General features: G+C 34.2%; 1 protein-coding gene across 1 annotated transcript in view; it reads left to right on the top strand.

Moving 5' to 3' along the window:
- The window catches only part of Ctnna2 (catenin alpha 2), a 1018251-nt gene that overhangs the window by 229024 nt on the left and 775061 nt on the right, over nt 1-14166 (top strand). The window contains exon 3 of the mRNA XM_046432228.2: nt 12481-12676. Coding sequence (XP_046288184.2) covers nt 12481-12676 — 196 coding nt within the window. The remainder of the gene's footprint in view (nt 1-12480; nt 12677-14166) is intronic.

Genomic DNA, 14166 nt, shown 5'->3' with positions numbered 1-14166 from the left:
TTTTCTAGCTTTAAGGGGATGAAGTAGACTTACCCACAGTTACTGAGCATGTCTGGGTTCAATGCTATCACTACTTTAAAGAGTGAGCCATGAGCAATTGGCTTAACTGTACACCACACCCTCTCAGCAGCACCCACTCTTTGGCCATTGTGTGACCCCTGGCTTTCTTCTGCTACATGACACACCATTATAGCACATCAGAGCTAGAGAGATCTATGGAAAACCTTAGTCCAATGCTCTCATTGCATACTCTTTACCTTTTATAGAATGTAGGCTCAGAGAATAAGCTATATAATTTTGCATTGTAGCTGGAATTTGTGATTCCAGTTCCATGACGTTATATGTCATTGGAATTTAGCATGCTATAATGAATGCTCATGTTACATTACTTTTTTTATAAGTTTATATCATGAAACAAAGCATTTCTAAATTGTCAATCTATCTTGCTGTTCAGACATAAAGAATGACCATGCTTGGATAATGAAGCAGAAAGAATCAGATCTGGCTACCAGCCCTGGCTAATACTACTAACTTCTCTGTGACTTTAAATAAAAATCTATCTGAGGTTACTTCCCTTTGGCATAGGGTTTATTTCATTATTTAGGGTAGCTGTGTGGATTAATTGAGAGAAAACATAGTAAGTAACTGGAAAAAGAGCTGATAGAAAGCAGGTGTTCCAAGAATGTACTTTCCAAGGGACAAGTAGTGAATATTCATTAACATTTTTCTAATATTCTAAATTAATAGTAAACATGTAAGTGTTGGCACTGGGTAGGGTCTGAGACAGCTTTTCTTTGGATCTAATAACTATACTTATTCATGAAACTAAAAAGATCTAATCATTTACTTTCTGGGAAAGACTGTCTATTGTCATCTCTTGTGCTTCCCCCCTACCCTAATATATCTTTACTGTTTTGTTCTTTTTTTAAATTGTCAGTGCACTATTCTGAAATGCTTCCTCCTACCCACCTTAATGTCTTGAAGATGCTCTCCAGTTCTTTTCTACAAAATCTCTGTTGACCACAGATTTACTGTAGATCCTTTATTCACTTTTTTTCTTGTGCTACCTGGGAGATAGTCTATCACTCCAGGAGGAAGTAGTTAAACCACAGTTAGTGAATGAGGGGAGGTCATTGGTGTTGCTAGGGAAGTGTATGTGAATCCTGCTCTCTAGGCACCTGTCCATGATTCAGGGCACCTTGGACTCTGTGGCTCTCTAAGTACAGGAGTGTAAATCGTGCTAATTTGGACTTAGGTACAGAGACCATATAAAATTTAGCCATCAGTTTGCATTTTCCCAGGTAGAGACCTTTTCTAAAGCTGTATACATTCACAGAAGACAAACTTTTATTTTTTGGCTCTAGATTGTTTATTGGAAAATGTTTAGGTAAACTTTTGTTGAATTTCATGTTTAATTCTACACTACATTTTCTGTCTCTATGTATATACACATAGAGAATTTTAATGAATATATAGAGATAGATAATTTTAGATATGCATTTATATATTATATGTAAATGAAATGTACCAAATTATACAATGCCTACCTTACTTAGGTATACCTTAATGAATCATATATATATATGTGTGTATATATATATATATATATATATATATATATATATATATATATATATAATTGTAATACACTAAAATAGAAATACTAATTTTAGAAGGGGGGTCAGTAGAGCAAGTGAATGCTGAGGAGGAGGAGGGGAGGGAAAGGAAAGGTACTAAGGAATGAGATTGATCAAATCATGCTATATGAATGTATGAATATAGCATAATGAATCCCACTGTTATGTATAATTATAATATATCAAGGGAAAAAATAAGAAAAGGTAAACAATGTTTATCTCTTTAAAGAGAGACTGATAAATAGAATGGTGGTTAGAACAAGAACAAAAATGTAAGACTCCATGCCACATGTTATACTTTGAGTTTATAACTGTGGGTTAAAAAAAAAAATTCTTTGGCTATAAAAAGTGAGTCAGTTTTAAATAGTCTAATTAGGTAATCAGTTGTGTTGCTTATCTGCATTCACAAAGAGCAAATGGAAAACCGGAAGTGACTACATGTTGCTTAATTAGTCCAATTAAACACCTGCCTAAGGCTTCCTGGCTTAGCAAAGCCCCCACTTCTTGAAATCACTAGTACATTGCTAAAAATATAACTTCAACATGAAAATTTTAATTTGAAAAGTTGTGAAACTATTTTCCACATTCTGTATGAAAAATTTAAAGTAAAAACTTTTGAATTTTGTTGCTTGCAGCAAAGAGATTAGACTTTGCAATTAAGCTCATTTAGTGGTACCGAAAGATATTCACTTTTTTTTTTATAAATGGCTGATTTTTTTTAAAATTTTTTATTGTTGGCTGTTCAAAACATTACATAGTTCTTGATATATCATATTTCACACTTTGATTCAAGTGGGTTAGTATGGCAATATGTAAATCAATGGATGTGTAACTGATGTGATTCTGCAATCTGTATATGGGGAAAAAATGGGAGCTCATAAGATATTCACTTTTGAAGCTAATAAAAATATGGTAGAAATTAGGTGGATATCTAAGGAAAATTTTGATCTGTGTTGAGAAATATCATAGAATACCAGAGTAAAATTATGAGCATTCCTGGATTCAACAGGATTCCTCATGAGTCCCAGAGTAGCTTCAGCTAAGCAATCTGAATTACCTAGAAAGATCACAAATGGGGATTTCTAATATTTCTTTTTTTAACCTCTCTAAATTTTGACATGATAAAATTAATTGTTAAATTAATGTGGTCAGACTAATTTTAGTCTCTCTCAGTGGATAAATTTTAGATATTTGTATATAAAATTCATGAACCAGAAGTCAAGAATTTTACTTAATTCGTGTATAAAATATGAGTTTGAAGTAACTTAGAAATAGTTTTCAAATTATACCTGAAAAAGATAATGCAGATTAAGTGACTTCAATAGTACACTGCTAACAATTGGTAGTTTGGGGCTCAAGTTCAAATATTCTGACCCCATGTCCAGGACCTTTTCCCTGTCAAGATTATGGTTTTGTATTCAGTGTTGTTTTGGAGGGTATCCATTTAGTTTCAAAGCTTAAGTGCTTTAAGTAAACTCTTATATGTAAACCCCACCACATCCCTATGAGGTGTATATTATCCGTCCTCACTTTTCAAAATGGAAACTAAATCCCATATTCAGTTATTTCTAACACAGATGAGAAATTGTAGGCTCCAAAGCCTTTATTCTTTCCCCACTCCAAAACTACTTCCTTTTACTGACATTTCACTTTGCAGTATTGAAAACTTCAGTACAGCTCATCCAGGACCCATTCTACAATTTCAAAAAATGCTAATACCAGTTTTAAAGAGTAATAATATCCCGAATTAGAAAATGAGCTGCTTTCCTTTTTGTGAATTGTCCAAATAAAGATTCACAAGAAGAATCTTGACAAGCATAATTACAACCTGCTCATTTTCCCCTTTATTTCATCAACAATTCCCTAGAAGCTTCTGAGACGTAATGCTTAAGGAACGCAGCTTGACAGTGTGGCTGTGCATTCAGGTGGAAAGCGGGTGTTCTCTCTGTAAAGATGACCCTGCAGTAAAATGTCAATGTGATCTTTTCTCAAGTCATTGGCATTTTACCAGCAGTTTGTAGTTTAATGGGAGAACAATAATGTACACTTACATATAAAAATAAGAAAATGTCAGTAGATGATGTAATTATTTCTTTGAAAAACAAGGGAGTCTTTTAAAACAGGGTATGTCATGCATAGTCTAATGAAATTTTGCAGCCACATCAGTTTTCTTGCCATAAAAACCCTTGCTTTGGTTTTAGAAATTTGTATGGGAATATACAAGGCACATAGGTGTTGACCATTATTATAAGGTAAGTTATTTTAAGGTGATATGCTACATGTGTCAAATGAATTAAAGCCAGAATTATTGTTCTTCGACAGGCTTTTCGACTTCTGACAGGCAAATTTCTCACTGCTTTCATGACTGAGAAATTTTCTAATTCTCAAATACATACGTGTATTTGGGCTTTTCTGAAAGTACTTAGAATTTAGAATTCTATTAAGGGAAGAGCACGGTGTCATTGTTAATCATGATTTATTTTGATTCTAAAGTAGAAACCAACAACAGAAAGAACGAGATTTTAGTGGGATCTTCTGCCTTTTGGGAAGAGAATATATATATTTGGTAGATCTTAGTAGAATATATATATATATATATATATATATATATATATATACACACACACACACACATTTGGTAGATTTTAGTAGTATTTTTATTAAATGTACCCACCTGCATTTTCCAAATGTCATTTACTCTGTATGAGATAGTAATGTGAGCACTATTCTAAAAAATTCTAAAGGATTACATATGACTTTTCATTTTAATATTAGTTCTAGATATATTTTCTTTTTTCTGTTTATTAAGATCTAATCATCATTAACAGAATTTCCAAAAGGTAGTTTGAAATTTGCTTTTTATGTATTTATTTATTTATTTTTCTGTACTGGGAATTGAACTCAGGGCTCTGTATCATGAGGTGTTCTACCAGGGGTGCTTTAATACCAAGCTACACCCCTGACCTCTTGTATTTTTTTTAATTGAGGCAGAATCTCCGTAAGATGCTGAGGCTGACCTTGAACGCATGATCCTCCTGCATCAGCCTCCTGAGTTGCTAAGATTATAGGCACGTGCAACCATATCTGGCAAATTTTATATGTTAATATATCCTACAAGATTTGAGGAAAAATGTCTTAGAAATATATGTCAGATGACAAAACATAAAACTCAAACTTAAATTAGCACAGGTCACACACACACACACACACACACGCGCGCGCGCGAGGAAATTAAAACATAGGATATATAGAGAAAGAGATAGGATAAATTTAATTCCTACCACAAAAAGTGAGAAAACAAATCATTTATGTTAGATTAGATAGGGTTTATATGTATGCTTTTTCTGGTAAAGAGTTTCTGTCAATAAATTTAAGACATTATATAAGAATAAAATGAATTAGTGGGGCACGGTGGCACACACACCTAGTCCTAGCAATTTGGGAAGTCGAGGCAGGAGGATTGCAAGTTCAAAACCAGCTTCAGCAAGTTAGCAAGGCCCTAAGCAACTTGGTGAGACCCTGTCTCAAAATAAAATAAAATAAGTCTGGGAATATGGCATAGTGGTTAAGCACTTCTGGGTTCAATTCCTGATACAAAAAAAAAATAGTTTGTTATCCTCTATTTTGTTGTTATCCTAAGATTATCATGATTTAGGATAAAATTTTCTAGTCCATATTACAATTTGTTTTGTTTATAAGGTTGTTGTTAGGTTTCTTTGTTTTGGACTTATTACTTTTTAAATTTGCCTCTACCCCAAACTCCATAAGATCAAACTATTGACCTTGGCAAAACAAATAAGAATAGACAGGGCCTGGAGATGAAGCAAATGAATTACTCACACTGCAACAAGTAAATTTCATTGGTGCTTTAGGCTTGTATATTAGAAATGTCATCCCTAGGACTCTGTATCACTTGCCATCTCTAGTTCTAAAAATATTGTCCATCTGTTTCTAAATAACTTTTCTGATTCTTCAAATTGATTAGTGCATTTTTCTTTACTCAGTATTGAAATTGATTGACAACCTCACAAAGTTCCGTAATGCAAGTCTAAGAGATAATGAAAGGTGTAGAAGCTTATGACCAACTGCTGACCTCTTTCTGCTGAAGGGTGGCTGTTCACTTACACCTGGGATTTTAACTTATCATTTTGGCCCAAAGAAAGTAAAATGTAAGATTCTTGTCACTCAAGAGAAATAGAAGATGCATGGTTGGCAGGGGGTTTTGTAAGGGTTTTAGTGGGAGGATGTCTGGCTGATAGTGAGGTACATTTGGGCTGGAAGTACTAAGTGAAATATTCTGAAATTGGGAATATCATAAAGTATTTAGCAACGGGTCTTTTATGTGCTCTTAAACTTTAAAAATAAAGGAGGAAAAATAGTTATCCAATGAATTTACTCTAACCCTGTTTGCTACCAAATGTGGTTTACTATTTAAGACTTAAAGATTCAGATAAAATTCTCGCAGTCAGCAGAAATCAAACATATTCCCTTCTTAAATCACATAAGAAAGAATAAAACATGAAATATCCACAAAGAGAGCTTAAAATGCATCTTTTTATACATAGTGGATTATATAGATAATAGTTATATTTACTTATATTTATAGACTTATTGTATAATATCTATTTAATGTCACAGTTTACTAACAGTATTGTAGTAGCTTTCTGTTACTGAAATTAAATAAATGATAAGGAGAAAAGGTTTACTTTTTCTCCTATGTTTTGGAGCAAAACAGTCCATGGTTGATTGGCCCCGTTGCTTCTGGGCCTGTGGGGATGGAGAACATCCTGGAGGGGAGCATGTGTTGGAGAAAGGTTGCTCACCTCCTGGCCAGCATGCAAAAGAGCAAAAGAGGAAGAGAGACAAAGTAAAGGGCCAGGCTCTGAGGATTCCTTTCAAAGTCTCGTAATGCCCCTAATGACCTCCCAGTAAGATCCACTTTTCCAACTTTATACCACCTCCCAATAATGTCATTCTAGGGAATGAGTCTCCGACATATGGACCTTGGAGAACATTCAGGATCTAAACGACAGCAGGCATGAACTGGTTCTTTGAAATTTAATATTTAATAATTCTTACCTTCAGTATTTGGATATTTACCTTAAGAAAAAGAACTGCATTTTGACTTAAATAAATTTGTGATCTTTGTCTCTATATTGTAGAAAAGGAAAACTATTTTTCTGTAAGAAAACCAGTAAGTGACAATCAAGTTATTCTTAGGATGTTGAAGAGAATGGTGCCCCCAGAAGATATAAGAACAAGGGCTTGACTTTTAAAATTTTCCTTATAAGGAAAGTGGAAACACACACCCATCAATTCATTTGAGAAAAAAAAAGTCTGTGCAAAAATTACTTATCAAGTGTTAAATTGGTACCCAGAACTTTATCTACAAAGTGTTTTAATAGAAATATTATAATAGTAATCTGAAACAATAAAAAACAAAAAAGTTTGTACATGTTACACACACACACACACACACACACGGACATAAATGGAACGTGTTATTTTCCAAATGAGCACACATTCTTGAACCAACAATATACTACATACCTTAAACAATATATATAAAATAGAAGTTTAAAAATAATTACATAAACTTTTAAGAACAATATTCAGTTTATAACCTGTAAGCAATATACCCATAACTTAATATTTTCTTGCTATAATGGATCAGTCTCAAAATCTCAGAGTCTTAACAAAATAGAAGTTTTCTTCTTAGTACCTAATATCCAGATGGGTCTTTTATATCCATGGGTCATATTCCTGCAATAGAAAATTTAGGAACTAAGACCTATTAGTCATTTTTTCATCACTGTGACCAAAAGACCTGACCAGAACCACTTAGAGGGGAAAAAGGTTTTTTTTTGGTTCAGGGTTTCAGAGATTGATTCTATGGTCAGTAGGCTCCATTGCTCTGGACTAATTCTGTTATGGTAGAATATCACAGTGTGAAAGGGTCTGGTGGAGGAAATCTGCTCAGGTCATGGCAACTGGGAGAGAGAGAGAGAGAGAGAGAGAGAGAGAGAGAGAGAGATCTCAAAGGCAAAATATATATAATCCTCAAGGTCATGCCCCCAGTGGCCTACTTCTTCTAGCCATGTGGCACTTGCCTAGATTTGCCATCCAGTAATCCATTCAGATTATTAACCCATTAAATGAATGAATACACTGATTAGGAAACATTTCTCATAATTTAATCACGGCACCTCTGAACAATCCTACATTGTTGCATGAGCTATTGGGGGAATACTTCATAACCAAACCATTACAAGCCCCATCTAATCTGTGGCTTCATCCTCTTCCAGACCTGGCTTATAAGATTGCCAGCTTAAGGACAAAACATGGAGGATGATCTTAATGGAACAATTTGAGAGGAGCACACATTCCTGATGCTCATATTCCATTGGCTAGAATTCATCTGTTGTCTAAATTAACTCTAAATAAGACTGAAAAATAAGTCTTAATATGGTACACAGAGAAAAAAAATGGATTACTAGCACCCAGTAATCTTCTCTGCTAACAATAATAGAAATAATAAAAAAAACTTACTACTCACATTAAATAGATAGATAAATAAATAAATAAATGAAAATTTCTGGATGCTTACCTTTTTAAAGTTTTGCAGATCACATTTCTTTTATATTATCATTAGCTAATACATCAGTGAAACTGCCATGAGATCCTCTGTTAGTAATAATGGAACTAAATGTAAATTTCAACTTCTCAGCTATTAGTTTTTTTTCTTTATATTTGACAAAGAACTTGAGTAGGGGGAGTGTCAGCTATGTATTTTCTTATGGTTAATATATGCATGTTTTTAGTACTATTTTCAAGTTTCGATTTCTTTTCAGGAGTCTTTTAACATTGCTCTTTTGTTTTGTAAAGATGTGTGTGTGTGTTTGTGTGTGTGTGTGTGTGTGTGTGTGTGTTTGTGTGAAAGAAAATGTGTGAACTAGATATTATAATACTTAAACCTACTTCACCAGGTAATACATTAAAGTATACAGTCACCAATGCCAATTTTTAATTTGGGGATCCTTACCCCTTCTTTCAACTTACCTTATCATATGGGATATTTGACCATCTGATGTACTGATGATGGTGTGACGGTACTGGCGGAAGTCCTCATATGACTTATATAGTCATTTCTCTTTCTTATATTTTGATACAAAAACCACTCTAGAGCCCCTATGGTTTTCTCGCATTCCACTGATTGCCTTATAACTTCCCAAAGAGTACATGCTCCAGGGGTTGCAGTTCGCAGACGGTAAAGAAGGAAAATATCGAACCGCTGCCCTTGCCAATCAAAGACTGCAGACAAAAGATGGTAATTTTTAGGGCAGTGGGAGTTTAGGTCCACTAAATTCATTAACTAACATAGTGTTGATTAAAGAGTATTTCTTGTTTAGTCCGGTTTCAGATGTGTTTCTACTTTTTCTTAGAAGAGTCTTAGTTTATTTTGTTTCATTTTACTAAATATAAAGTAGTGAATCTTTGTTTTAATTAGTTTGAATCTTTAATTTTCAGGAGCACTTAACAGAGCCTGGGCTTTCTCAGATGGGCACAACTGGTTAAAATATTTAGGAATTTTAAAAAGAGATATATTTCTACCCATTTCATATTTCCAGTACTAAGCACTTCCTTCAGTGAATGCCCGGCATTACTTTATGTATCATATAACAACACTGCAGTCAGCACTAACCATGTGTTCTACAGTGCCCCATAGGTGAAAATATGACTGAACAACTCCTATTGCCTGGTATAATATGGTAGCATTGTAGCACTATACAATTATCCATTTTGTGGTGATTCTGCTATAAACACACTTGTTTATTTAGATATGTTTAGGTACACAAATACTTACAACTTTTTTTTACAGTTGCTACAGTAATTTGTATAGAAACATGTACAGTTTGTAGCCTAGAAACAATGAACTATAACATACAGACTAACAGGGACCACAGATTTGGGTTGAGCTGCTTTGAAGTCAGTGCAAAACAGAAACATCTTTACAATCTCAAGTCTTCCTGTCCAAGAATGGGATGGTGTGTGTCTCCATTGCTCAGGTCATCCTTTATGTTTTTCACCAAAATATTGTCATTTTCTCCATACAACATTGTATGTGTTGTGTTATGGTCATCTCTAGTATACCGGCTCTTGGTTATTGTGTATGACATATTTAAAACTACATTTCTATAGTTGGTCACTGCTCTTCTATTAGATTAATTGTTTATCTAGTATTTAGCCTTCTTGTCCTTTGCTCTTAGAGTAGTTCTAATTGTCTTTTAATCTTTTTTGTTTTCACATGTTCTTAAGAACCTTTTTAAAATTTTCCCTTCAGTTTCGGGGATTGTATACAGGGGCAATTTACCATTGAGCTACATCTCCAGCCCTTTCTAAAAAAAAATTTATTTTGACATAGGGTGTTGCTAAATTGCTGAGGCTGGCCTTGAACTTGTGATCCTCTTGCCTCAGCCTCTCAAGTAACTGGGATTACAGGTGAGCACTACTGTGCCCATTGAAAATCTTATTTTCTATAAGCCATAATGTAATTTAATATCGACTTTTCTAATAATTTGTATCTCTTCTTTTTTTTCTAACATATTGATTTTGTCTCCCAATAAAACACGGAAAAGCAGTGTGGAGTGTTGGCAATTATTTCCTTGTTCTAAATCCATGAAGGCATTAACCTTTTGGAGCCCTATCAACCTTCTTTCCTTTCTTTTCTCTCTTCTCCCTTCATGCTCTTCCACCCATAAGTAATTAAGTTCTTTCACTCAAAGAAGTTTGAGTTGATTTTCTGTTTTAGAAGTAATCACGTTTTTCTTAGGAACTTCTTGGAAATGTTCCATGTTTATTTTCCCTTACATAACAGATACTTTACAGCGGCTTGTTATTAAGAAAATTACTTATATTATGCTTAATATAGAAATGCCACACGAGATAACAGAATAATCTAAGTGTGTTTGGCTCTACAGAAGAGAAGCCTGTGATATAGTCATTTGACTATTTTGGTACCTTTGCTATCAGATTCTACTTCTTTAAATTGTCAGTATGCCTGAAACTAACAGCTTCCTCCTCCTTCAATATTTTTTCTAATTTGAGAAGTCAAAATAATTATCCCCAAACTCAGAATTATGTATACCATGAGAATAAATCAGATATAACTAAAAATAGAGAGTGTTTTCCTCTGATATAAAGTGTATAGCCTAAGTTGGGAGTTTAGATGTCAGCTGCATTTGCATGGAGGGCTCATACACTTCGTTCCAGGTATGGGGGAGATGTGGGTCCTGGAACAGTAGCATGTTAATGTGTTAGACTAAATCCTCATTAAGGAGCACCCTCAGAAAAGCAACCTCAGAGACAAGCTTTGCCTCATAATGAACAATTGCTTCTCGAGGGTGGAACTAAATATACTACAGTGTGTTCCTCATTGCATACATATTTTACAGAAAAAAAAACCCCACGTTATCTGACATTCTTATTTTAATGATTCTAGCTTTATTTTTTGTTTTTGTCTAGTGCGTATACTTAAATGTCCTTATAGAGTGTTTATTTAATCTCATATATTTAATTACTTAGTAATCAAAAGAGATCTGAATATGACGGCTCCCCAAACTGCAACAATCACTCCTTAAGTACTGGTTCTACCTGTATGCATCACCTGAGTGTATATTTATTGAATGCTTTAGTTTTCTTTTGGTGTTATCTCTTTCCCTGTGAACTGACTGGACATTAATTGTGACTTTGACTAATGGCTTTGCTTGCTCTGGGCTTTGGAGTAAACATCAGAAGCTACAGCATTGGGAACTTTTCTGTGGACTGCCTTTCTTGATAACCTCCAAAAGAAATCTTTACTCTGCTAACCAGGATAAATGTCAATGAAAATAAACCACAGAACCCACATTCTTTTGAGGCCGATTTAAAAAAAATACAGCAGTAAACAAGACTGGCAACTTTTGCTGATCAGAAAATGGAGCAGATGTGTTCATTTTCTTTCCAAACTTCTCCCTGGTAAGGAATTAAAAGTTCAGAAATATATATATGTAAATATATATAAAAGGAGATAGCAAGTTGTTTGAAAGATGCTAAAAGCTTTGTTAGGAAATTAAGTAGCTCTAGATTTAGTACTAAAAGAAGTTTGGCAGTTGAGATGTGTGTTCAAATTATGATACTTGGAAAAAGAAGTGATAATAAATGCAAATCTAATTTGGATTCTGGAAACTTTAGCTGATTAACTAAAGATGGAGTCGAAATCATTTAATCCCCTCACATTAAATTTACCATTTTATTTTTATAAATTGAAATCAGAGATAGATACCCAAACTCAAAAGTCCAAGGGAAAAAACATATAAGCACTGGCCATTGACCCCTGCCCATTTATGAATTGCTCATTCACCTCTTCCCAGAATTACATGGCTCATGACAGGAGATTGCTTCTCCTTCCTTGGTGCTGGGAGGTAGTTCCACGTGTGCTTTTGATTTCTTGCCTGCTTGAGGCTGGTTACTCCAAGAAGGAGCATTCTTGTCCATCTGTGGAAATACAACCTTGAAACAACTGGAGATTTTGAGTTACTGGCCAGTCTCCACTTTCTACTTACTCACCTACTTTTAGTTTCTACAGGAAACAAATAAGGGCTGCTTAATCTATATGCTAATCCATATAGTCCTACACTTTTGCTGATGAGGTTATGTGATGAGGCTATCTGATGTGCACTCGTGGTTTAATAACTAAATCCCATGATCTCGTAAACATGGAATATTAAGAAATTAAGAAGATGACAGCACACGTTTCTCAACAGTTTTTGCGGAGTGGTTTTACAGTTTCCCTTTTATATTTAAGGTGACAACACTTGTCAACACAAGCAACAAAGGCCCATCTGGTAAAAAGAAAGGGAGGTCAAAGAAAGCCCATGTACTGGCCGCATCTGTAGAGCAAGCTACTCAGAACTTCCTGGAAAAGGGTGAACAGATCGCTAAGGAGAGTCAAGATCTCAAAGAAGAGTTGGTGGCCGCTGTAGAGGATGTGCGCAAACAAGGTAGGCAGAAGCTCGGTGATAAGAGGGATCATGTGGATTTTTTCTTTGGGAACTATGGATACACAAAGGCATAGTTTTATCTTTTTCCTCCATGTGTACACTTTCTATTTTCAATGTTGGCTGGAATTAGGTGTATACACAAAGACATTTTGTTGTTGTTGTTGGTATAGTTTAGCACAGTTACAAATAGTCCGTGTCTGCTGTTTCTTCAGAATATTTTAATTGTTCTTCGTTGGTAGATGAAAACAAACTCATTGTGAAATTCAGACTTTAAGAAGGAGGGTTAAAAGGATTTATACTTATTGAGTCACTAAAAACCCAGGATTTTAAGGATAATGAGTGAGAAGAATGTAGAATGATATAAGATTATTGTTTTTCTGTATGATTTACAAATTTATACTTTCAGTTTATAGCTTTTCTCACACATCTAGTTAGTTATCATATTATATATTCAGCTTTTTTAATTTTTTATTTGTAGTAAAATAAACATAGTCTAAAATTTATCATCTTAACTGTTTTTAAGTTTACAGTTCAATATGTTACATATATTCACATCTTAGAGAAACTAATCTCTAGAAGTTTTTCATCTTGTAAAAGTGAAACTCAGTGTATATTTAAAAAGTTCCCATATCCCCTTTCCCCAAGTTCCTGAAAACCAACACTCCACTTTTTTAAAATTCTATGAGTTTGACTACTTCTGGTACTTCATAGAATTGGAATCCTATGGTGTAAGTCTTTTTGTGTCTGGATTGTTTCATTAGTGTAATGTCTTTGAGGTCAGTAGATGGTGTGGGGTATGTCAGGATTGTCTTTCTTTTTATGGATGAATAATATTGCATTACATGTATGTACCACAATTTTTTTACCCACTTGTACATACATGGACCTTTGGGTTTGTTCAACTCTTTTGCTATGAACCTGAATATAAAATTTCTTTGATTCTCTTCTTTTAGTTTTCTTGAATATGTGCCCACAAGTGGTAGTGTTGGATCATATGGTAATTACATTTTAAGTCTGAGGAACCTCCATGCTCTTTTTCAAAATGGCTACACCACTGTATACTCCCATTAATAGCATAGAAGACCTCTGATTTCTGCCTTGTCTTTGCCAGCATTTGTTTTTCTTTTCACTTCTTTCTTTTTTTTTAATAGTCACCATCATAATTGGTGGGAAGTCATATTCCATTATGGATTTTATTTATATTTCCCTAACTATTAATCATGTTGAACATTTTTTCATATGGTTGTGAGCCATGTATTTTCTTAGGAGAAACGTCTCTTCAACAACTTTGCCTGTTTCTTAGGTTATTTGGTTTTGCTGTTATTATTCTTGCGTTATAGCAATTCCTTGTGTATTCTGGGTATTAACACCTTATCAGATATGGATTTGCACATATTTTCTTTATTCCAGAGGTTGCCTTTTCAATCTACTTTATCACTTGAAACAGTTTTTAAATTTTTATACAGTCCTACATGGCATTGTTAGTTGAA

This window comes from Marmota monax, unplaced genomic scaffold (genome assembly GCF_021218885.2).
Source record: "Marmota monax isolate L192 unplaced genomic scaffold, Marmota_monax_Labrador192_F-V1.1 WCK01_AAM20220418_F8-fsc00106, whole genome shotgun sequence".
NCBI lineage: Eukaryota > Metazoa > Chordata > Mammalia > Rodentia > Sciuridae > Marmota > Marmota monax.
Note: the sequence above shows the minus strand (reverse complement) of the source record. Positions and strands in the feature narration are given on the sequence as shown.